The following is a 24,741-nucleotide window of genomic DNA, read 5'->3' as shown; positions in this document are numbered from 1 at the left end:
CAGTGGTTTGATATCAGGTAGTTCAGGCTCTCTCATTAATCTTATTCTGTATTCTTAACTGTTCATTTTTGTTTTGAATTTCATTTTGTTTTTGACAAATGATAAAGCACAAAAGAGACACTGAAGAGAAAGAACTACAATGGTACCTCCATTCATGAATTTAATTTGTTTCACAATTCTGCAAAAGATGGCCACATTTGTGTTTGCGTCGGAAGGGTGGCTGCAGTTGTGTTCATCACATGATGTAGAGTTGCAAACAAACAAAAAAATTGTGCCAAACTCTTTTGTTTGCAAGCCAAATTGTTAACAGACAAAAGCATTCATGAACCCAGGTACTACTGCATATAAGGATTTAAGGATGGAGTCATTGGAGCAAAAAATAAAATATTAAACAAATCATGTGGAGACAAGTGAACTATTTGGGAAAAAGTAAAATTAGAGTCTTATCTCATTCCAGATCTAAAATATAATTTAGGTTGAGTCAAAAATAAAAACATAAATAAAGGAAAAAGAAAAATTAAGAACCTAAAGAAAAACTATGTCTATAAAAATAAGCTTAATATTTTAAGATTCCAAAAGATATGAAAAAGCATTCCCTAGAAATAGCCTATAAAGGAGGTCTGCTACTATAGTTGAGAAGATACTTTCCAGTCTCCAGTAGTCTATGGTAAGATGTGAGGTTAAAATTGTGAAAACAAAGTCCATGTCACTGAGTGAGCTATCACAGAAAATGTACTTTAAATTTTGCTAATGTTCAAGTATTTCTTTAATGTTAGAGTAGTTGAATATAGTATGCTTAATATTTGTGTCTGCTAAAAATATCAGATTTTGTTTTTTTGTTTTTTTTTGGTATTGGGGATTGAACTCAGGTCCTTGCGCTTGCAAGGCAGGCCACCAAACCGCTGAGCTAAATCCCTAGATTTTGGACTACTGCTCAAAGCGCTAGTGAAACAGAGGAGTCCGATGTGAGAAAAAAATACTTAAGACTTGAAAAAGGCCATGTGTTTGCCAGATGTGGTAGAGTAAATAACTACTTAATCTGGAAAGATATTTAAGAGATGATGATATAAGAACACAATTTATTGATGGCACATGGACCAGATTAATGTATCATATTAAGGTTGAGCAGGCCAAAGTGGTATAATCTGGAAAAGCTCAACTTTAGTGTCTATTTACAGCTATTACACTTGACTCTTACACCTGACGCTAATATGCTGTTTGACAATGTAAAAAAGTGCAAAATAGGGGTTATAGGCTTACACCATTGTGAAATGTCATAGAGAGAGTTAAAATGAAAATGCTCTTTTGTTTATAAGAGTTGTGTCATTAGGAACTTGTGACCCTGTGTTCATTCTACTAACCTCAGTTGTTCTCCAATGAAGCATGCAGGAAAAAAAAATCCAGTGTGTGTGTGTGTGTGTGTGTGTGTGTGTGTGTGTGTACTCAGTTCTTTCTTAGTAGAACTATGTTGCCTATCAGATGTTAAATTTCATTGGTCTACTATGTCAGCATCTTCTTCTGACCTTGAAATCAGATTCTAATCTAGATGTCTGATTTAGGAAAGTAAATTAACACAAATGTCATTTTCTATTCCTGACCAATGCCAGGAAGTCTGTTTAGACTTCTGACACTTTCTAGCTTACAGATTTGATTGAATTTCTAGAATTGAAACAGTGTCTCCATCCCATTCAAACATATAGGGGAAAAAACTATTGTTTTTTAATATCTTAAAACGGCTTTTTAATAGTTTCTCTGGTGTGAATAAACTACAATAATACATAAGATCCTAATAAGATTACTGACATTGTGAAATGGGAAGAAAGGGGCTGAAGGTGTAGGGAAGGTGGGATGGGTAGGGCAAGGGTAACAAGGGAAAAGAAAAAAATGTGAGATAATGAAAAGATGGAAATAAAGTGTTTGCAGATGGGGAGGGGAGGAGGGGGAGAAGGGAAGGCAGGGACAAGGGGAAAAAATGAGAACCAAGACTTGTCATGTAGAGGTACAAGATCCCAACAATGAATGTAACTATACTGTAACCCTAAAATGTACCAATAAACTCAATTAAAGCTGAAAAAAACTGCTTTTTAAAAAGTACAACACTAAATAGTTGTTCTTTTAAATGGTTTCTGAAGAGAAACTGTAATTCAAAATAGATATTAGTCTCTTGACTTTTCTTGGTAGGAGTGATAATAATTACAATTTCTAGAGAAAATAATATGCTACCACTAAAATATATCACAATGGTTTGCCATCATAATAATAATTAATTTCAGAAAAAATATGAACCTTGGAAGCCTGAGAATGTATTTTACTTTATTATACTATATATGGTAATAGCTTGAGAATGTTTTCTAAGAGTTACTTGGAAGAAAAGCTAAGAATATGACATGACTTTTACAAAGAAAGCCAAGGAAATACAAGAAATAATTTTTTCTTGACTTTGAGCTAAGAGGACCCCTGGAAGCTGAATGGTATTGGTTGAAAATTGTACCTGGAGCTTGGAGAGCTCTTGCAAGGAAGGCTGCTCAATCTGCAACTTGTCACCACGTCTTTTTAATTCTGCGATCCCAGCATCCAGTTCCTTTAGTCCCTCCTCAGCCTGCTGTATTGCCTAGGTAAGATTTGCGACATTTCATTAAAACTCACAGAAATAATCTTTCTTCAGTGAATGTGATTACTGTATGTGCTTTTGTTTGTTCTTCTTCTTTCACATACAAAAGGAACTTGAACAAAGCATAAAAGCACAGTCAAATATTATGCAGAAGAGAAAAGGAGGCCTTCGTTAGTTATACTACAGATCTTAGAGATAAGACCGTAGGAGAGATTTAAGGTGAGAAGAAAAGGATGCCTTCCTTAAATAAATGAGAGTTGTAATAGGCACACATAAAAAAAAAAAAGAAGGAAGATGCAGGACATATTTAGGGAAGTCTATTTGCCCGAGATTCCCTACAGGACTGAGCCTGGTTTCTTGAAATCAGTCCTTGGAGAGAGCTTCACAGGGGCAACAGAAACACCCACAGCAGCATGGTCAGGGAATTCTTGCTCTCTTTGTGAAGGGGAAAATCAATCAATCAACTGATTAACATTGCTGAGCCTTGTCTTCCCAGTGTGAGGTCTGCAGAAACAGAATTAGATCTCATCCTGGACGTCAAGGAGCTCACAGTCTGGTCAGGAAACCAAAGGAAAATAAAGCAAGGCTGAATACAATTAGGTGTCAAATTTCATGACACAGTTCATGCCATGAGAAGTCTGGATAAAGGAGGAACCAGACCAGCAAATCCTAGTGTAAGGTGGATTTTGAATGAAATGAAATCACTATTGCCCTTGAAGGATTAAAAGAACATCCAATTTTTTTCTTTCCTGAACCCTCTCTGTTACCACAGCAAACACTTTGCTTGCAATGTGTTGGGAGTATTATTCCTTCCATAAATCTACAAGGACAAGCAACATGAGAGAAGAAAATACCAACAAAATTCTGGAAGGCGAATTCAGACTACATAGAAATGGACTTATGAAATCTGAGAGAGCCAAATGCTAGTCCTGCAGAGGATGTGCACCACCAAATTTAGAGCCACAGAAGCCTTGGCAAGCCAGAGTAAAGGGGTGATAGGAGGTAGGGAAGGCAAGTGGGGAAAAGCTGCTAAAGGGCAGTTAAGTTTTACCTAGGTCCCATCCCATTCTTTTTTCCGCACTATGCCTTTCTTTCCCTGTGAAAAACTGAAAGTTTATTTTCTGGAGAAGGTAAAACAGAGCCCCCAGACTGAGGGAGCGCAAACACAGTCGTAAGTTTAAATGCTTGATTGAAAATGGGACTAAAGTGATGGAATATTGCAGGCATGAATAGTTTTCAACGAATGGCTCTCACATACCACCTTTCAGCCTCTTGAAATTGGCAGGTTGCATCCTTAAAGTTCCTATTCAGCTGACTAGTCCTCCACCCTCAAGGTAAATAGACAATGTAATGTCAATATACTTAAGAAAAGCTTCCAGTATAAAAGAGAGAGACCAATAGAAGCGAATAAATAAAAGCAATTTGGAGCGAAAACTTGTGCAGGAAAAAATAAATTTCAACCCCCCCAAAAATCATTAACACATTCAGATTACAAAAGATAATGCAGCCACTGAAAAAAGAACAGGATACCATTTTAACAGATCATTGAGAGAACCAAACTGAGCTTGAGAAAATTAATCATAGGAGAACAGAAATGCAAAACTCAGTCAAAGAGTTTGGAGTTAAAATCGAGGAAGTTTCCCAGACAGTAAAGCAAAAAGATAGAGAAAGATCTCTTCATTAAAAAAATTAGCAGATTAAATACCCAATATGTGATTGAAAGGTGTTTCAGATGGGATATAGAAAAAATAGAGAAGTGGAAGTATTAGTAAATCATTAGAAAACGTTCCAGAATGGAAAGATGAGCCTTGCCAAGTGAAAAAGCCTATTAAGTTCCCAGCCCAGCGGATAAAAATAGACCCTTCTAAAGGCATGTGATGGTGAAAATTTAGGGCACTGGGGACCTTTGGGAATTAGAATGACTTTTAAAATCCTGAAGCAGATGCTGGAAGCCGAAAAACAATGGAGCAAAGGCCTCCAAACTCCAAAATCAATTGATGTTGAATGAAGAATTCTGTAAAGAGCCAAGCGATCCACAGAGAGTAAACGTAGGAATTGACCATTTTCAATGCAAGATTTAAAAAAAAAAAATACACCTTAGGAAGGACATGCACTGGCAAAACAAGGAAGCAAGTAAGTAAAGAGAAAGACTTGGGATTCAAGAGATGTAAAAGTGAAGGGAATTCCCAGTACGCTGGTGAAGGAAGGTCCCAAGAAGACAAATGTGCACTGGGCTGATGCAAACGGGTCTGTTCTAGGTAGATGGTAACAGCATGACTCAAAGGAGTCCTGTCCAAGGACTGTCATCGCCATGATCTCTGCTGTTACTGTTCTTAACCCAAGGAGGGTAAGGGGAATTAGCACACTCATTAGTTACTTTCCAATTATTCAAAGAAATAATGTTTTTTTCTATGGCATTAATTAGTTGTATTGGTTAATAATTAGTAAAAAGGTTATTGTGATCATGTGATCTCATAAATACCCTATATTTCACATTAGAAATCCAAGACAAGCTATCACTGTAGCTGTTCAAATCCCTTTTGGAACTATGTATTTTATGGACAAAAAAACCCAACATTCCAGGTGGAGGACAAAACATTAAGAAATGTTTTTAACTGGAGGAAATGAGAAATCTCTTGAAAAAGATCAAATTATGGTCAAGAAGAAAGCACATTCCACATGTAATATTCATATAAATGTGCAGACTATTGTAGGTGGCTTTCTGTCTGGTTCATAGATACAGATATAGATATAGATACAGATATAGATAGATATAGATATAGATATGATACTTGGTGACTCCGTATAATTCACCCACAGATCCCTTCGTATCCACTGAAATTAAAGAAATTCCACTAAAACACATATTTTTATAATTATGTATCTCACGTCCTATGTCCCATTCTCTCCATTTCTTTTCTCCTCCCTGTTTTCACTGCCATTACATTTACGTTCTCAGGCTTTCCCATCACACAACCCTTGCTAGTCCATGGAGCTCCTGTTCCTTGACATTGAAGTTGTGTTAACCTTCTAGAAGCAAGATCCGAGTTGACAAGCCGGGCGTGGTGGTGCACGCCTATAATCCCAGCATTCCGGAGGCTGAGGCAGGAGGATCAGTGTGAGTTTGAGACCAGCCTGGACTACATAGTGAGTTCCAGGTCAGTCTCAACTACATAGTGAGACCCTGTCTCAAAAAAACAAACAAACAAAAAAAAAGAGATCGAGAGCTGACAGTCTTTCTCATCCTTAAACCTCCCCAATAACTTTGCTTTACCAGGACCAAACACTACATAATTCACTTATGTTGAACCACATTCACATTCAGTTTTCATTTTTTTAGATGTTTTATGAGATAACACAGCTCTAATTCATGGATATGTAAGTCACATATATTTGTGGTATATTTATTTTTAGCTAATAGGATTTGTAATCAATAAGGTACAGAGATCCCTCGTTTATACAACGAAGCCCAAGCTCTCTGATATTCACCACCAGACTCCACAGGGTGCTTCAAACTTACCCCAATTATATTTCTCAATCACTTTCAACCACACTAAGTTCAGCTAAAGATGATGACCTGTACTTCCTGTAAGTGCTCACATTTTCCAAAATGCATGCCTTTGTTCTCACTGTCCTCTTTACTTTGATGTATTTCTTGGGTTTCCATGTGTCCAAACTTCCGATGTATCAGTTCCCTCTCTAAAGTGTTTCCTGATGCTGGAGATACTCTGCCTTCTTCTGACCGTTCACAGTGCTTCCCTCGTACTTTTCTAAAACAATTTGGCACACAGTCCCGTCACTGGGCTCATGCCTGTGTCACTCTTGGGGAGCCATGTCCTTAGGTCAGCATCTGTTAGTGACCCTTCCTAGCTTACATTTCCTAATTTCACAAAGAAACATGTTATTCAAACTCAGTATTTTTTTTTTTTTTTTTTTTTTTTTTGTACCAGGGATCGAACACTGATCCTTGCACTTGTGAGGCAGGCAGTGCAACCACTGAGCTAAATCCCCGGCCCTCAAACTCAGTATTCAAAATGAAAATATACAACAAGCAAAAATCCTACAGTAAGCCATTACTCTTTCATCCGCTATTTGAAATTTCATGATAAACCAGGTGTCTCCGTATTTGTTCTTCTAGGGAAAAGCAGCTGCACATACCTCTATCTGTTCTGCTACAGGATGTTCAAACACATTTGCCAGCTTCTGCAGAATGATGTATTTGTTGTCAGCCAGTGAAGTAAACAGGACTTTCAGATCATTCTAAGGAGGAAAGCAAGAGGAAGCCTTAACATGTAATGAGAAAGTCAAAATAGTTGTAAATATAACATAGATTCTTAGAAATGATACAAATCATCCCTCAGCTTCTGTGGGAACTGGTTCTAGGACTCCTCACAAATATAAAATCTGAGGATGCTCAAGAGTCTTATGTAAAATACAACAGTATTTGCATATATCCTAGGCGCATCCTCCCATATACGTGAAATCATCTCTAGAGTATTTACCATGTAAACTTTATGCTTGTAGTTGTTATGCTGAATAGTTTAGGAAATAATGAGAAGTATAATGATCAGTAGAGTTGCATGTTTTTCACAAATATTTTCAATCCATGTTTGATTGCAAATATGGATGTAGAACCCAAAGATATGGAGGGCTGACTATAAAGGTGTAGGAGTTTAATTTTAAGGAAAAATAATACTGCTCTAGAGGACAGTAAAAAGAACTAGCAACAATTCACCTAGGTGCTAAAATCAAATTTTGAAGAATTTATTACAGAAAGCATTTTTCATATAGCACAAATAGAGCTAAAACGTAAAGGTAATAAGCAATACTAGTTACCCTGACGCTTTTCCATTGTTGGTGGGGGTGCAGACTGGTGCAACCACTGTGGGAATCAATATGGAGATACCTCAAAGAGCTAGGATTGGAAGTCCCATTTGACCCAGCTATTTTTCTGCTGGGTATCTTTCCAAAAGAATTCAAAGAATCATACCACAGTGATATAGGTGCACCCATGTTCATAGCAGCACAGTTTATAATAGCTGAAACTTGGAAACAGCCCAATTGCCCATCAACTGGAGACTGGATAAAGAAGATGTGCATGCGTGTGTGTGTGTGTGTGTGTGTGTGTGTGTAATAAAATGGAGTACTACTAAACCATAAAGAATGAGAAACTAGAGAGATTTATAGCTAAGTAGATGCACATTAAGGCCATGCTCTTAAGTGAAATTAATAAGACACATCTGTAAATGCCGAATAGTTTCTCAAATGTAAAAAGCTAAAAGTGTAAATAGGGATCAAAATGTATAATTGATATTGTGTAATAGGAAAAAAAAGTTCTAAAAGAGTAGAGGAAGTGGGAGGGGTAGGGGAAAGGTAAAAATGGGGAAAATATGAGAAAAGGCAAAACATGGAAACAATGTCTTGTAAACAGGGAAAGGTGGAGGAGGTGAAGGGAGGCCTAGGGAATGGGGAAAAAAATAAGAACCAAGATAAGTCATGTAAAGGTACAAGATCTCAACGATGAATGTAACTATATTGTATACCTAAAATGTACCAATAAACAATAAAAAAATCATGATTCCCCTTTTCTCTTTCCACTCCTTGCCTTTTTGCCTGTCTTCTTACTTCAAAGAATTTGCATAAACTTATAAAAAGCCATCAAGAAGTTCAGAAAGCAATCATGAACTATTAAGACTAACAGCATATGAAGAGAAAACAGAAAAATCTTAGCCAAGACTTGTTCATATACATTATTCATATAAATGTCTAGTATACTTATACTAGGATAGACTTGTGAAAAAGGAGCTAGCTGTCAGAATTTTGGTACTAAATTCCAAAGAATTGCTTTGCATACATGCTAACAAGTGCAGATGGGAATTGTCCTGTGTGGGCCTTCCTCTGTGTCACAGACTTGTACTCAAACGTCTACGACTCTTCCCGTGTGTATCTTAATACCATTCCAGCTCTCAATCAATAGTACCAATTCAGAGCATCTGGATTCTCTTTTATACACACACACACACACACACACACACACACACACACACACACACACATTATTGCTACACTTTAGATATACAATACAGTTACATTCATCATTGGGATCTTGTATCTTTGCATGACATATCTGAGTTCTTATTTTTTCTCTATTCCCCAGCCCTCAGCCCCTCCACCCTTCCCTCTTTACAAAGACATTGTTTCCATGATTTTTCTTTTCTCATATTTTTTTCTTTTCCCTTTTTCCTACCCTTCCTACTTCCTCTACTCTTTTAGACTTTTCTTCCTATTATATAATATCATTTATACATTTTCATCCTTATTTACACTTTTCCTTTTCACACCATGAGAAACTGTTCAGTATTTAAACATGTGTAACTTATTAATTTCAATTTATTAAGAGTATGGCTTCAGTGTGCATCCACTTAACTATAAATCTCTCTAGTTTCTCATTCTTTATGGATGAGTAATATTCTATTTTATTAAAAAACACATCTTCTTTATCCAGTCTCCAGTTGATGGGCAACTGGGCTGTTTCCAAGTTTTAGCTATTACGTCTGGATTCCCAGAAGCCCCTCCATCTTTTGTGCATCACATCCAAACCATCAGCAGTGTTTTCCTACTCTCTCTGCCCTCACAGTTCATCTGATATAGGTTTAGTCTCATTTCCTCTGCTATTACTGTGATACTGCAAAATTCAGAATTCTTGGAATCAAATCCTGCCCTCGTTCTTAATAGCAGAATATGTGTGAAGTAATTTAATCCTGCTGTTGGTTTCAGATCCCCTATCTGTTATAATACTACTGTTAATAATAACAATAATAACAAAATTATTATGAGGTAATTACTACAGGTGTGACTGAATATTTGAAGATTACCAAGGCTCAGAGAAATTAAGGAGCTAAGATTATATAGCAGTAAGTGACAAAGCCAGTATTTGAGTCTAATCTAGAGTGATGGCTTCAGAGAGCATGTTCTTAATTTTTGCTCTTCTGACTTTGTAAAATTAGAATAATGTTTAATGAGTAAGGATTTTGTGAAGATTAAAGACAATAATTCATCTGAAATGTTTTGTGAATAAAAAATAAAATAAAAATGTTTTCATAATTTTATGATATAGTCTTAAATATGTAGACTACTGGAAGTTAGTGGCAATTTGCCCCTCCAAATGGATATGCAAAAAATGTTACATGGTAAATGCTTCATTTATTTGATACTGAATAGTTTTATTCAAATAAAAATTTATCAAACTCTTAACAGGAATTACACTTGTATGTATAATTTTTAATTCTCCCATGGATTCAATTAAACATAAGCATTTCCCAAAGGTGTGTTTTGTTAGGAATGAAAGTAAACATTAAAAGAATTTATAAGTAGCTTTTGCATCTGTTTCTGTGTACAGTCATATAAAACATTTCATAAGCACAGAAGTATTATATGGCAATGGAATTCTAACATGAGGCTAAAATGTAGAAAGTATGAGGAGCTAGGATTTGAAAGTAATGCAAGAAATCCTAAGGGAGAAGAAATTAGACCACAGCCACTTTCAACAACTGTTGGACACTGAATTCTGGGATACTTTCTATGTGCTTTCCAGCACTTTCTGAATGTTCTGTGGTAATATGTGTTAAACTCCACTACTAACAACTGGAAATTATTTTTATAATAAACCATAAATGTGACTTCTACTGGTTAAATTTAAAGTTTTATTCAACCCTTAGTTTGACCGAGTGGGTTTCTATACCTCCCATTTCTAGAAACATGAATCTTGTGATTTTCTAAGCCTTTAGTTCAAGCTGCCTGATTTTCTGCAATGCTCTTGTCTTTCACTGTACATCTGGGGTGGACAAGGTTTATAACATACCTCAATCAGTTACCCTATCAATTATTACTGACTGTACCTCAACAATGGTCAAAAATCCTTTGAAACTGTCTTCTTTACCTGGAAACTTAGTATTTGCTGGAGTCTTTCTTTCATCTGATGACACCGTTGGTCTACTACAGAGTCCAGCAAGGATAATCTGCCCACAAGACAACCCAAAGTGTCTTCAATAACATCTCGGTTATCACCATTCTCTGGAAAAGTTTGGGAAAACAAGTTCTTGTTCTTATCCATTTCTTCAGACATCTCCTTAATGTCTTTGGCAAGTGCCTAGAATCAATAAAAGAGAAGTTTCATTTCCATGTTTAGATCCATGACTCAACATGTAAATCGAGTCATTTCCTCATAGAGAGTCCATTACAACTCACTGCTTAGTAATAACCACACTTAAGAAGGTTGACTCTATTTCACGTACATCTACACATTTTAGGGAAATTGGTCTGGAAGAGATTTTTCTCAGGAACTTTACACCCAAAGCTAATAATATACACTGATCAAAAATGAGTTGTGTCATGTGCTATTTAGAAATTCAGTACTTGTTTTAAAACCTATATTTCACACATGGAGAATCTGCGGTATACAATAGTCATCTACAGCACTCTCCATTTTTCCCTTCTCTTACATATACAAGATAAGAAATTATAGTGCAAAGCACAAATACCTTTGAAAACTTTTTGTATTTAAGTAATTTCATTTTATGCTATACCACCTAGAAATATACCTTTATACTTTATATAGATCTGTTTTATTCTTGATATTTTTGGTATATAAAATTATGTAGCCAATATCCAAACTTCGAGTCCTTTGAATCTTCACTCATAGACAGAAACTGCCAAACTTACCTCTTGGTTGAAGAGACAAGTTTCTGTTTCTTCTGGTAAAAGTGCTGTGGCAACAAATAAATGCTCTTCAACATCATCTAACCAAGTGGAGGTAGCTGAGACTCCATCATATAACTTTTGTTCCAAGTGTATATTCTGAGTCTTTGCCCCTACACCCTGCAAAATAAATGCACATACAAAAGGATGAAGAATAAATTATAGCGTTTTGAGGAATAAAAATATACTAGGCCGAGACACCACGGACAAGGGCATTTTTTTATTCCAGAGCTCATTATTACCATCATCTTTTGACATTCATGCAAGACTGTGAAAACCAGCACAGAAAGACAAGATGAATCAGTCACATGCACACTACAGCCCTACAACTCTACCTGGGACGAAACCTCTTCGAAGGCCTGGTTCAGTCCATCCAGCAATGATGCCACTGCGGATTTATCCTGTGTCTGTCCTTCACCTTTGTACAGTGGCACACCAGACAGGAGTCGGCCTGGTCTACTGTAGAGCTGCAGGCAAATGGGGCAGTTTATTGAAAAGCGTACTGTATATCACATTCAGCATGTGGAAGTGCACACCATGACTGGTGCTGGGCAAAATGGCCTTAGGAAAACCTCGTCTAGAGAAACATGACTTCTACAACATATCTTATCACTGCACATGGTGGCCAGATTCATCAATGGAAATGTTTCTGCTAATGGATTTTTAAAATAGGAGTGGTGGGAAAAAAAATGCCTGAAATTTATCATAGCCTCCCTTCCAACTTGTTTTCTCAGTCTTAGCAATGCCTCTAGGGAAATAACCCTTCCTAAATACCAGACCGAGAATGCCTTGTTTGCACTGCTCTCCCAGCTCTTTTAAGCATAGAGAATGCCTCGCCATAAGGACCAAGATGTGGTCTGCCACTTACATTGTGAGAGTTTCCAATTTTCTCCTCTGAGTTTTAAAAGCACCTCATTCTTGTCTTTCAGACTGTTACCCATCATCCTGGGTCCATGGCAGCCCATTCCCTAGTACAGCTGGAGTGCTGACCACCCAGCACCTTTTTAAAAGCTTGTACCTTAGTGCTCCACACCTGCAAGAGTAACTTTCCATGATTTGTTTTTTTAAATCTGTTTCCTTTGGCTTTCTGTTTATGGATCACATTAGATGCTTAATTTTAAAGAAATGTGTGAAATATTTCGTAGGTTGGGTTATAGGTGAGCTCCCCTCCACCCTCACCTTGTGTCTGTTCTGACATTTGAGAGGAGCAAATATATTCAGTGTACAAATTGCTAATTAGCAAGTATGAAAAGAAGGAACTTTGGAATGAGGCACATCTGCATCTCAGTTCCAGCTCTGTCTGTACTTACAAAGCCCTACGAAGTTAACCACTCCAAGCCTCAGTTCATAGGTGTGCAATGTGGAAAGAAAGGTGACCTTGTCACAGCATTGATACATTAACATCTAGACTAAAAATGTGTTCACTAAATAATCTCTCTTTTCCTCTTGGAAACTGTGACGATCACTTGCTTCTTCTCTATCTTTCCCTCACTTTCACACCAAAGGAAATGCACCTTGGAGGCACTCTGTGCAAATGACCAGAGACTCCTGTTAAGTGTTCAAACGAAAAAAGTGACATAAAGAAGGATATCTGCTGCTTTCCATTTATAATCAGAAATGCAAGTGTGTCAGGAACATGATCTAAACTCAATTCCCCAGGAGAAGAGCGGTTAATGGGTGAAGTCTCTGATAGGAGATAAATATGTAGGTGCTATGAGCTGGGGTCCTTGGGTTGGGTATCTGTCTGATGGATGGACAATAATAAGTAGATGTGAAATAAGTAAGCACAAATACCAGAAAAGTCCTGGATTCATGTCTTAGGACCCACAGAAAAGACTGTAATCCTCTGAGTGAGGATTATATCTGACCCTTCTAATCAAAAGAATGGAAAAATATATGAAGATGACCTTGAGATCAAGTCCAGGATATCTGCAACAGAAATGAAGAATTCAAGGCCATGCACATGAAAAACATTTGATCAGGGGTGATTTATACAAAGACAGGTAGTTGGTCCGTACAAAAGATACAGGGCCTCACTGGTCAGGGTGAACCAGGACTCTGGGACAACTGCCCTCAGGAATAGTGTTTTAAATTCCCTAGAGACCAGAGCTGGTACCTGTTCCTGCAGACTCACTGGCCCACAGGGGTGTGGGTAGGGGCATGGCATTTGTATGGTTTTATAAAATGGGATAGAAATGCATACCTGTGGAGAGTCAAGAGACCCAGCGCACAAAGGGACCCGATGTGGCCCTTTCACCACCTCCTTTCAGTTAGTCCTGGCAAGTTGTGTCCCTTTACACTGATGGCTTTGACAGCCCCCTCCTACCCTGCTGCAGCTGTCACACAGCTATTGATGCCCTTCATTTCAGGGTTAGTCTCCCTGAATTCATAAGCCAGAGCTGGCTAGAGAAGTAAGAAGAGCTTCTTCCTCAGATCAACCATCCCAGTGCAAAAAACACTGCCCTGGAATGAGCCTAGGTAGACATTGCTGGACTAGGATGGGGCCTTGGTTTTTATTTCAGAACCTTCTGAACCACAGCCATGGTGGGCATCCCAGGCCCACTTGGGTCCGTGGCTCTCTCATCAGCCCTCTGAATGAATGCTCAGATTCCTCTGATTTCCTTGGTTCCCCAGCTTGCTTAGAGTGAACTAATAAAATTATTTACCTAGAACCTTCCATTGCCACATTCAGGTCCTCTAGATTTGGCATGGCTGGTAGAATTGAGCCCCAAATCACAGTTATCTGACCCAAGAACCAACCTTACCGATGGGTCAGTATCCATATTCACTGAACACTGGCTTTCCTTCTTTTCAAAGGGCTCGATATGCTTCTCATTAAGATCTTCTGAAAGTATTAAATATTGCAAGTAGCAATGGAAAGTAAGATAACCTGACAATGCAGTTCCAAATTTGTGAAATTCCTTTCACTGTACATGTGCATATCCTTGATATGTTTCCCTCATTTTCAGTGTTGAAACAAAAATTTAAAAATTTAATAGTTTATGCTTCTTATGAATAAGGTTGTAATCACCTTTGAGGAAAAATATTATCTAGAACTGAAAATTTGACATAGGATATGTTATTATTATGGGAAATAATACTCTTTTAAGAAGAGTACATGATGAGTAATTTTCGTCAATATGGCAGTGATAATGAAAATATAGATTATTGCACAGTTATATTTTATTGGCATAAATTATGTATCTCTTATATTAGTTAATATATAAAAACAAAATTTTTGATACCACTTGCTCTTGTTCTTGTTCCAGAGCATTCTGTAGCAGTTTCTGCTTGGTACTAAATTCTTGATGTAGGCTTTCCCATTTCATTCTCATCTGGTCTTCAGCACATGATTTCTCCACTTCTATTCCCAACTCCTGGGATAACACGTCAGGCTTCTCACTATTAAAAAAAGCAATATTCTAAGCTTACAATATGTATACAGGCAGTGAGGTTGATAACTTATTGTGCATACTAGACCTGGCCTCCAAACCTCGACCAAGATTATTTTTAGTCATTATCTTACACTTTTAAAATATGAATTAAAATCTAAAATTTGAGGCTATAAAATAAGTATGTTCTTACCATATTATAAATGAACCATGAGCAGAAGGAATAGGTAAAAATAAGTTTATAACAACTCAATATTAAATAAAAATAATTGAAAAATTTAGAATTTGAAAGCAGACTGGGGCTGGGGATTTAGATCAGTAGCACCGTGTCTCTGCCTCACAAGTGTGAGGTCATGAATTTGATCCCCAGTGCCGAGAGAGAGAGAGAGAGAGAGAGAGAGAGAGAGAGAAATTTTAGTGTGTCAGCAGTTTTGAGACCCTCCCTAAAACTATGTCATCTGAAAGGTATATGACATATTAAAATTTGACACAGTACTTGTTATATTTCCCCAAGGCCATGATTTGAAGGCTTAGCCACCAGCCTGTGGGACTATTAGGAAGTGGTGGAGCCTTTAAAAGGTGTCTCCAAGTGGGAGGAAGTGAGGTCGCTGAGTGCTCGGTGTCCTGCCTCCCCTTCGCTTGCTTCCATGGCTCCAAAAAGCAAGCAGCTTTGTTTCACCATGCACTCCCTGCCAGGATGTTCTGCCTTGCCACAGGTCCGCAGCGATGAGCCCAGGTGACCATGAACGAAAGCTTAGGAAAGCAAAATAAGCACTTCCTTCTTTTAAGTGCTTTATCTCAGTTATTTTGTCATAGTGGCAGAAAGTTGACTAACACAGGCCCATTAGCTCAAGAGGAAAAAAAACAAAAAGGACAAATTCATTGGCAGGATAATGCTGTGCAGTACCCCAAAGCCAAGTCTTCCCACAATATATGTATATGCAATACTGTCTCTTGATGAGACTTTTGAAATAAGCCTTAATATTTTAATAGGCCTAAGGTGCCAGGATTCTACTACAGGATATAATTTAGGGAATAGCTCCCATCTCTTAGAGACAATGTAAGATTACTTTCAACAATATTTGTAATAGGAAGGAAAGAAGGAAGGAAGGAAGGAAGGAAGGAAATTGTATGTTCACAAGATAATATACATCAACCAATTAAAATGAAGAACTATGTCTGTAGTGATTGGCATGGGTTGATAAAAAGTCATAATAATAATGTTGAGTGAAAAAATGACAAAACAGAATTAATACTCTAAATGAGTATTTGTTATATCAGTCTCAGTGCTTTTCTTTTCTTTTTAAGGTCTTTTTAAATTGAGAAAAAGTTTAAAAGTGCCTATGAAATTAAAATTCTTTATTGTACTTCCTTCTGTATTCTATTCTCTACCATATTTTCTATTGTGAATGTATTGTACCATGCGAATTCATTAGGTCCATATAAAATTGGTTCTAAAAACCAGGGAGTATTGAATATCTATATATTATATTTAATATAAAAGAAGCAAAAATTAGTCTAAAATTAGAATGCAGCCTTGCATTACCACTGGACAATATTCTTTCCTTTCCAATTTACATTAATGAATTTCCAGTTGGTTTTCCTTAGTAACTAAGGCCCTCCATCCACCCTTGATCTGTCATACAGGTATTTATTTGGTATAAAGTAAATTTGTGTACATTTATAAATATCTGAAAGAGGTTAAATCCTTTTCACAGGGATTTTCTTACACAAACCAATTAACATTTGATAATCTTGGGAAATCAGCTAATGAATCAAAGGCTGAATACAAGGTTTTTTTTTTTTCTCCTAGCAATGCTATTTTTTTTCCAGCTTTAATTGAGTTTATTGGTACATTTTAGGGATACAGTACAGTTACATTCATTGTTGGGATCTTGTACCTCTACATGACAAGTCTTGATTCTCATATTTTCCCCTTACCTCTGCCCTCCCTTCACCCCCTCCTCCCCTCCCCATCTACATACACTTTATTTTCATCTTTTCATTCTCTCACATTTTTTTCTTTTCCCTTTTTACTCTTCCCCTACCCATCCCACCTTCCCTACACCTTTAGCTCCTTTCTTCCCATTTCTAAATGTCAGTAATCTTATTAGAATCTTATGCATTGTTGCAGATTATTCACACCAGGGAAACTATAAAAGATGTATTTTTTTCTCTTTGGCATCCAGATAGATATCACTTAATTCATGGTTATTTATTTGCTTGGTACCCAGAGGCTTCAAAAAAGGGGGTGAACTGGAACAAACTACAACAAAAGGTAATTTTTCTCAAGAATTTGTATAAACATTAAAAAACTTATTAAAGCCATCTTTAAAGCCGATCTTGTACAGAAAGCCAGTATTGCACTGAAAATGTCCTTTTCAAATATTTTCATATTTCATGTTTGCAAAAGCAATTTAAAGTTGTTTGTCTGCCATCTGGGTTCTTTCCAAAAGTGAAGGCTAAGGAAAGAAAAAAGAAATCATGGCAAGAGAGCTGCAGAAGCTCCCAAGTGCTCCCTTTTGAGGCTTAGTTGTATGATAAGGAGGCTGTGTGTGACCGGCTCTCCATAGAAAGACTAGAGGAAAATGACACAGACAGCTGAGGGCAGAGTAAACATCTTAGAGGAGCTGGAAACAGAAAATGCAGAGTAAGGGCAATGCTCAACCCAACCAACACAGAAGGAATGAACAGAGCGCCCCATTTTGGGTTCACCGTGGATACATATTTAAGCTTTATTAGCATTTTTAAGCGTGATGGACCAAAGAGATGTTTTAAAACTCTGAGATGTTTTTAACACCAGCTTTATAGTTTTAGGGTTATTTAAATGCAATTTATGATTACAGATATCATGATTATTTTCATTCATATTATTTTAAAGTGATGTATAGCATGCCAATATTTTTACAGTTTTTCTTTTCTTTTATGGCATCTTGCTATTTATATATTTTGTCACTATACTGCCCTTGAAACTCATGTGTATATATATTTATATGCATATATGTATGACTTTTAATTCATGGATGTTTACATAGAGCATTTTACATAAAACCAGGGGATTATTTGATATTCATATTCTACAATCTCTCCTTCTATTTGTTTTTTTTGTTTTGTTTTGTTTTGTTTTTTTTGAGACAGGTCTCACTATGTAGTTGAGACTGACCTGGAACTCACTATGTAGTCCAGGCTGGTCTTGAACCCACAGCGATCCTCCTGCCTCAGCCTCCGAAGTGCTGGGATTACAGGCGTGCATCTCCTTCTTTCTATGTGACTGGCACAAATGTCATATCAGCAACATTATGTCACTGGTGATGAATGTGTACAAAATCATTTAAAAACTTCCACCTCTTTCCTCTGCAAAGTTAGTCTGATTATCTATGTATATTTTCATTCTTGCCATACATATACTATACTTTTATTTCACATTTTTATTTGGTTTTATATACACATTTTCTTATGCATTATATATAATCTTTTTTTTTTTTTTTTTTGTACCGGGGATTGAACTCAGGGCCTTGTGCTTGTGAGGCAGGCTATGGAACCACTGAGCTAAACCCCCGGCCCCATTATATATAATTTTTATTAAGATTATGTACACATAAAATCTTTCTTCAGGTTTTTAGACTACTGAGCATTTCTGCCTTTTCAATTATTTGGTATTATAAATAATATTTAAAAAATCATCTTCAGGATACATATTCCTTTCTTTCCATTATTTCTTTTGAAGGAAAACATTCAGAAATGGCACACAGAGTCAAACTAACCCCAAATCATAGCCTTTCACAATGGAATGAACACAGAGGCTTTGCTGAAACTTTTCAAGTGTTTTATATTTTTAAAGAAGGTTTTCCCACATATCCTCTTAGTTAATAGTCACAATTTTCACACTTTTGCCATCACGGCAGTTGCTTGTTATTCTGTCTCTACAAACAAGCGAGCGAGCACAGAGCTGAGTGAGTTTTCCAAGCTAAAGCTGTGGAACAGGAATAAAATACAGGGCTTTTCCACTATTCTCTATTTTATCTTTCTACCTTTCAAATCAAAATCTTCAATGTGAGAAGTTTCCAGCTTCCTTCATTTTTGCTTTCAAAATGTCTGTGTGAGTTACGTTCAGTCTTCACTCTGGACCAACACTCTAAGCTCCATGACTGCATGCTAAAATTAGAGGGACAGAATCACCGAGATATGTACCTGGCACACACACTTATTTTTAGAGTGATGTTAGGGGAAGATGAGCTCTTGAAGGGAAAACGCTCTGCAGTTACAGGTGATCATTCTGTTAGCAAGACCATGAATCCTATTCCACAAAGCACTTCCTAACTGATTGAGAAAATGCCCTGCCGAGGCTCCTCCCTGGACAGACACGCTGAGCACTCCTCCACAAGGTGGGCACATGACTTAGTTACCGTTGCTAGCGATGTTGGAACACACGGATACAGGGAGCATCTAAGTGAAAGCAAATGACTAAACTTTGCACGAGCTGCATGACTTAAAAATTTTAGTTAAATGTTTATTCAAATACCAGGGAAGCAGCATAACAAGATAAAGTTCAGGTGTTCTGAAACATACCCAAGGCCGATGGATGTTTCTGCAGCTGAATGTTGGGAAAGAATTTCCTCTCCACGACTGGCTACTGACCGGAGGAGGCTCTTCTGTTCAGCTAATTCTTGCTCTAATTCCTGCTCAAGGTAAAGGAAATACGCAAAGGTCTTTGTCACTTTACAATAGCTGTCTATAATCATGGTTTCACATCTAGAAAATTCTCAGAAAACTGTGCTGGTATGCTTTACGATTGTACATTGTAGAAAAGGTGTGCTTTAGATATTCAAGTTGGCTCTAAAGTACCCTCTAGTTTATTTTTGCTTAGATAAAGATATCTGAAAAATTTGGGGAAAAAAAAAAATAAAGCAGGAAAAGGAAATTTTGCTGGGCAATGGTGCCCTCAAGTGGTACAAAATGTGCTCTAATTTTTCAAAATTATTGTACAGCCAAGACAAAACCTTGGAAGCAGCTGCTGTCCATAATCCTTCTCCACTTACTTTATAAATTGTAGTTTCAACTGATTTGTTTGTACCTCTTCATGTTTTTGCTCCTTAGGAAAATAAGACTTTATTTTTTTGGTACCAGGACTCAAACTCAGGTTCTTGCGCTTGTGAGGCAAGAGCCAGAACCACTGAGCTAAATCCCCAATCCAGGAAAGTAAGATCTTTTTATGTGTCTTTTATATGAAGTTAAGATATCAAAGAAAAAAAACATAATTATTAAGTGTTATTTGTTTTAATGGGGAACATCCTACAATTCTATTCTGTGTGAGTGTTCACTTCATAAAGAAAAAAGTAGCACTTCTTTGAAAAAAAAAAAAACACTTGTGGTTCAGGCTTTCCCCAATTCTTAAAGGCTTTTTCAATATTTTATCGATTGATTATTCATTGGTGCTGGGGATTAAACCTTGCATGCTAGGCTAGTGCTTTACTATTAAGCTACATCCTCAGCTCAAATTTTATTATAATAAAATAGACTCAACTGAAGGCAAATCTGAAAGCAGAGTAGGTATCTGTGATGAGAGGAGTGAGGTATCTGGATTATGCTACTAGTGAACGTAAACGTAAGCTTTTCTTAAAAGACTGGACTTGAAGAGACCCGATGCTCCAGCAGTCAAGATTAAGGGCACTGAGAAAGGACATCACAACCCATTTCACTCCTTCCCGGGCACATCTGCAGGCCAGAGAGCTTACTTTTTGCTGCTGGAGACTGCTCTGCCGCTGGTGGGTCCGTGCGGTGCGAGTTTGAGCCAGCCATTCCTGTACGCCGGGGCTCTGCACGGCCGCGAGGTCAGTGTCTCTCTCCTTCTCTTGTGCAGTTTCCTGCTTTTAATGAGGCAGAAACCAAGAGTCAGATTGCCCACAGGAAAACCTTAGCCAAAGTGGAGAGAAGACTCTTTTGGTGTGGTCTGTATAATGATACCAAATGAGCTCCAGCTGGATGTGAAACTACATTTTTAAAAGTGGTGGTAACATAAGACCTGAGTTATGGCGGTTTTCAAGACTGAGAATAATAAACAGATGATTATGCCCAGAAATATTTGAAGGGGAAATCCATCTATTTCTAAAGTGGTCACCAGGTATTACAGAGTTTTTCCACAAAAAATGTAACGTGAGATCCTGTTGTCTGCTTTTTTTTTTTTTAAATAAGTCACACAAAGGTAAAACATTACTGAAACGATCACCTGTGAAAGCATTACACTTCCTACTCTACTTGGGTCATACAGCAGGGACCGGACATTCACAGAGCAAGCACTTGCTCCCCAAAGATGGTTCTGAAGAGCTGCTAACTAAGGAGATCTCAATGCCTCTGCAAAGCACTAAATCCTTGGTGCTGTAAGGTAGGCAGTACACTCTAGAATTTAGGAGGAGCCTAAATTTGATCTTCACTTCCTATGGAAGAAGATCCACTGTCTCACACAGGAAAAGGGCCCAATCAAGGGCTTGCCAGAGAATTAGCATCCTCTGTCCCAGAATCCACACACCGCACCCTTGGACTCTTGTTTGCAGGGCTGTAGGATGTGGTCAACCGCAGAAACTCAACTCCCAAAGTACTCCAGCAGCCCCAGCACTGGGCTTTAGTGAGTCTTTGAGGTTTACCCTCATGCAGGCCCAAGATCTGAATGAGGTCTAGAAGCTTGTCTGCTGGTTATATAGCTGTTTCCAGACTGTCTTGTGTATACAGAGTCTACTCAAATATGGGAAATCTTTAAGTGACTCCTTGCAAAAATGGGATAATAAAAAAAGAATTAAGCTGGGTGTGATGGTGTGTGACTGTTATCCCTTCCCTTGGGAGCCTTAAGCAGGAGGATCATGAGTTCAAAGCCAGCCTAGACTGCATAGCGAGATGCTCTCTGTCAAAAAAGAAAAAAAAAATCACTTAAATGTTAGCATAATGGGCTACCATTTCAAAAACTCGAAAGCCACTGTTACAGTTTAGACATAAACTGTCCCCTTAAATTCTCATGCGTTTGGAAGCTGACTGGAACAGAGGGGCACTATCCCCACCAGTGGATTAATCCCTTGAGTTCAGAGCCGGCTGTGCTGTTAGGAGGTGGGCCACTGCAGGTGTGACCCAGAAGGGTGTGCTCTCGTCCCCAGCTCCTCCCTTTTCTCTCTCTTCCTGGCCACCATGATGAGAACAGCTTTCCTTCACTGCCTTTCCACCGCCTGTTTCTACCTCGCACCCAACTGATTTGGACTGAACCCATGAGAAACTTGAGCCAAGTAAACCTCTCCAGCTATAAATTGTGAATATTGAGTATTTTGTCCCAGAGATAGGAAAGTGACTAATATATTTGATGTGGGGTTAATTCTGAATGAGAACCTTTCTGCCTATATTTATGTGCCAAAGGATATATTGCATGACTTTAATGCAACTTGTCCAATACATACACATGAAGTGTCAGCCAGTGTTCTAAGGACTCCAAGTATTCCGCAAAGAAGCTACAGGAACCAAAGCAATCAGTGAAACCTACACATGATATCATGTACCCTCACATGGGCTTGGATCTCACCTTATGTCAGAAGTGTTTTCTACCTTCTCTTCCCTCCGGCTGTCCAACAAGGGAATGTGGCTTGCTTAGGTAGAGTAACAGATATGCCTAAAACATGCTACTGTATTTGTATTTTGGAGTCTTGTTCAGAATGGGTGACTGGTCACACCTAGTTCACTAACCTCTCCTCCCACAAAGGCATATCTCTCAAAGATTAGCAGTGATTTGCATGAAGTTGGGTGGGTGGGATGGGTGGGCCTCCATCCAACAGGGAAGCCCACGATCATCTGCACCTTAGCAGTGTCTACCGCCTAGTAGGATGCCATCTTCCCAGAGAAGATGTAAGAGATTCTGGCTTTTACAGACAAGGAGGAAATAGCAGGTCAAGTGGCACCTGCAGAGAGTGACGGAGATGGCAGCGAATGACACTTTAAGGAGTCCATGAGCTGTTCCAGCTAACAAAATAGAGGCCTCGGCCATGACTTGTTGAATTTCCTTTGTGAGGCCCAAGGCATTTCCTGTCTGCTGTTCTCTCCATCAAGGCTTTTTTTTTTTCCTCCAGAGCCCAGTCTGAAGATTCCCCTGGAAAATTCTCGAAGCCTTGCTACCTGCTTGCCCTTCTCACATTCCAATCCTTGGATTGACAACATTACTTTCAAATTCCTCACACCATACTTGTGGTTGTAAAAAAATAACAATGGCAATGTCAGCCCCTTGTGAACAACTTGCTCACTTTCACACACACAGGCATTTAGATTCCAAGACTTACACACTAGGAAGGCGATCTTCCCTGACTAATAGAGTCACAGGTTCAGAGAAGAAAGCAGATGTTTAGTGCGTGTTTTCTATGTGGTTGTGTTCCACCTTCACTTAGTGAATTTCTCTTTGACTAGTCAGTTTGAAACCTAAGACTTGGACCACAGGAAGAAAAGAATGATTACAAATCTGGTTCTAACTTCCTTTCCTCTCCCCCTGGGATGGGAAGGCACTGATAAGAGGAAAGTGTAGAGATTACTTTCTATGTGTTATCATAGAAGTGTGCTCTCTCTCTCTAGAGAATAACAGTAAGGTGGCTTCCTCACCAGGGTCCCACTGGGTGGGGATACCTAAGCTGTTGATTTTGGAAATCCTAGGAATTGGCCACTTTTGCCAGGAACATTCTTTGGAAGATTTGTGAGGACTGAGAAATGCTAAACACTAAATAAAATGTTTCTTCATGAGCACTATATTATTTACATAGGACAAACTCTCCGCTCCTTTGATAAATGATCATTTGTGGAAAATGACTTATGCTTATGAGGAAGGATATTCATCCTACAAGAGCTTTTTTGGAGATATTTTTACATGCCCTTAAAATGCGTACTTCTTATGTAGAAACACAACAGCTTGGTTATTGACTGATACACAAGTTGATTCAGTTAGAAAGAACAAGGAAGTAGTTAATACCACTTCCCAGATGGAGCGGCACTAAGAACTGTATGCTAGGGCTAGGCTTGTTGCTCAGTGGTGGAGTGAATTCTTGGCATAAAAAAGCCCTGGGTTCAATCCCCAGTTCTGGAGAAGTGGGCATGAGGGAACTGTAAACATTTCCCTTTGTTTTAGTTTCCTTAAAAATTAGGTTCAATGAGAGACAACCAGTGAAAATTAAAAAAAAAAAAAATCAAGTCGGGTGAGGTGGTGGTGGTGGTGGTGGTGCGGCGCACACCTGTAATCCCAGCACTTGGGAGGCTTAGGCAGGAGGATCACTGTGAGTTTGAGACCAGCCAGGGCTACATAGTGAGTTCCAGATCAGTCTCAACTACATAGTGAGACCCTGTATCAAAAAACAAAAAACAAACAAACAAAAAAGTACTATATGATAGACCAGGAATACCTTTTGCAAAATTGAGTTTTTTGGTGTACTTTTATAGTTATAAATCTCTCTAGTTTTGTTTGATTTAAAGATTTTTAACATTTTTATTTTTATTAAGAAGTCACATTGTATTGTTTTGTTTTGTATTGAATCAAGGTCTTGGTAGGTTGCCTGGGCTGCCCTTGAACTTGAACTTGAACTTGCAATCTTCTGCCTCAGCCTTCTCAGTGCTGGGATTACAGGTGTGCATCCCCATGCCCCTCTGCATGTCCATTTGAAAGTATGTAAATTTAAAATAAAAACTTGCATTTTGTTTGCAATGGGATTTGTTTATCCAGCAGAAAGTTGGCAAGTCTTTTCACAAGTTCCTTGGCCATTCATGTCTGTTTTACTTTGATATACATTATCCACATTTCTACTAGTTAATCTTTTTTTTTTTTCCAGTATCAGGGTGTGAATACAAGGCCTTGACACTGATCTACATCCCCAGCCTTTTTATTTTTTGTTTTGAGACAGGGTCTTACTAAATTGCCCTGGCTGTGCAGTCCTCCTGCCTCAGCCTCCTATCTAGCTGGGATGCACCATTGCAGCC

The 24,741-nt window shown here is 38.1% G+C and overlaps 1 protein-coding gene across 1 annotated transcript in view; it reads right to left on the bottom strand.

The window, feature by feature from the left end:
* Positions 1-24,741, bottom strand: part of LOC104865393 (nesprin-1) — a 176,103-nt gene that overhangs the window by 101,595 nt on the left and 49,767 nt on the right. The window contains exons 23-30 of the mRNA XM_033763163.1: positions 20,496-20,624; positions 19,330-19,439; positions 14,614-14,770; positions 11,704-11,835; positions 11,333-11,488; positions 10,551-10,760; positions 6,770-6,871; positions 2,492-2,611 (exon numbers count right to left, since the gene is read on the bottom strand). Of these exons, the coding sequence (XP_033619054.1) occupies positions 2,492-2,611; positions 6,770-6,871; positions 10,551-10,760; positions 11,333-11,488; positions 11,704-11,835; positions 14,614-14,770; positions 19,330-19,439; positions 20,496-20,624 (1,116 nt within the window). The remainder of the gene's footprint in view (positions 1-2,491; positions 2,612-6,769; positions 6,872-10,550; positions 10,761-11,332; positions 11,489-11,703; positions 11,836-14,613; positions 14,771-19,329; positions 19,440-20,495; positions 20,625-24,741) is intronic.

The sequence above is a fragment of the Fukomys damarensis genome, unplaced genomic scaffold (assembly GCF_012274545.1).
Source record: "Fukomys damarensis isolate Sample0158 unplaced genomic scaffold, DMR_v1.0_HiC HiC_scaffold_14, whole genome shotgun sequence".
Classification (NCBI taxonomy): Eukaryota; Metazoa; Chordata; class Mammalia; order Rodentia; family Bathyergidae; genus Fukomys; species Fukomys damarensis.
Note: the sequence above shows the minus strand (reverse complement) of the source record. Positions and strands in the feature narration are given on the sequence as shown.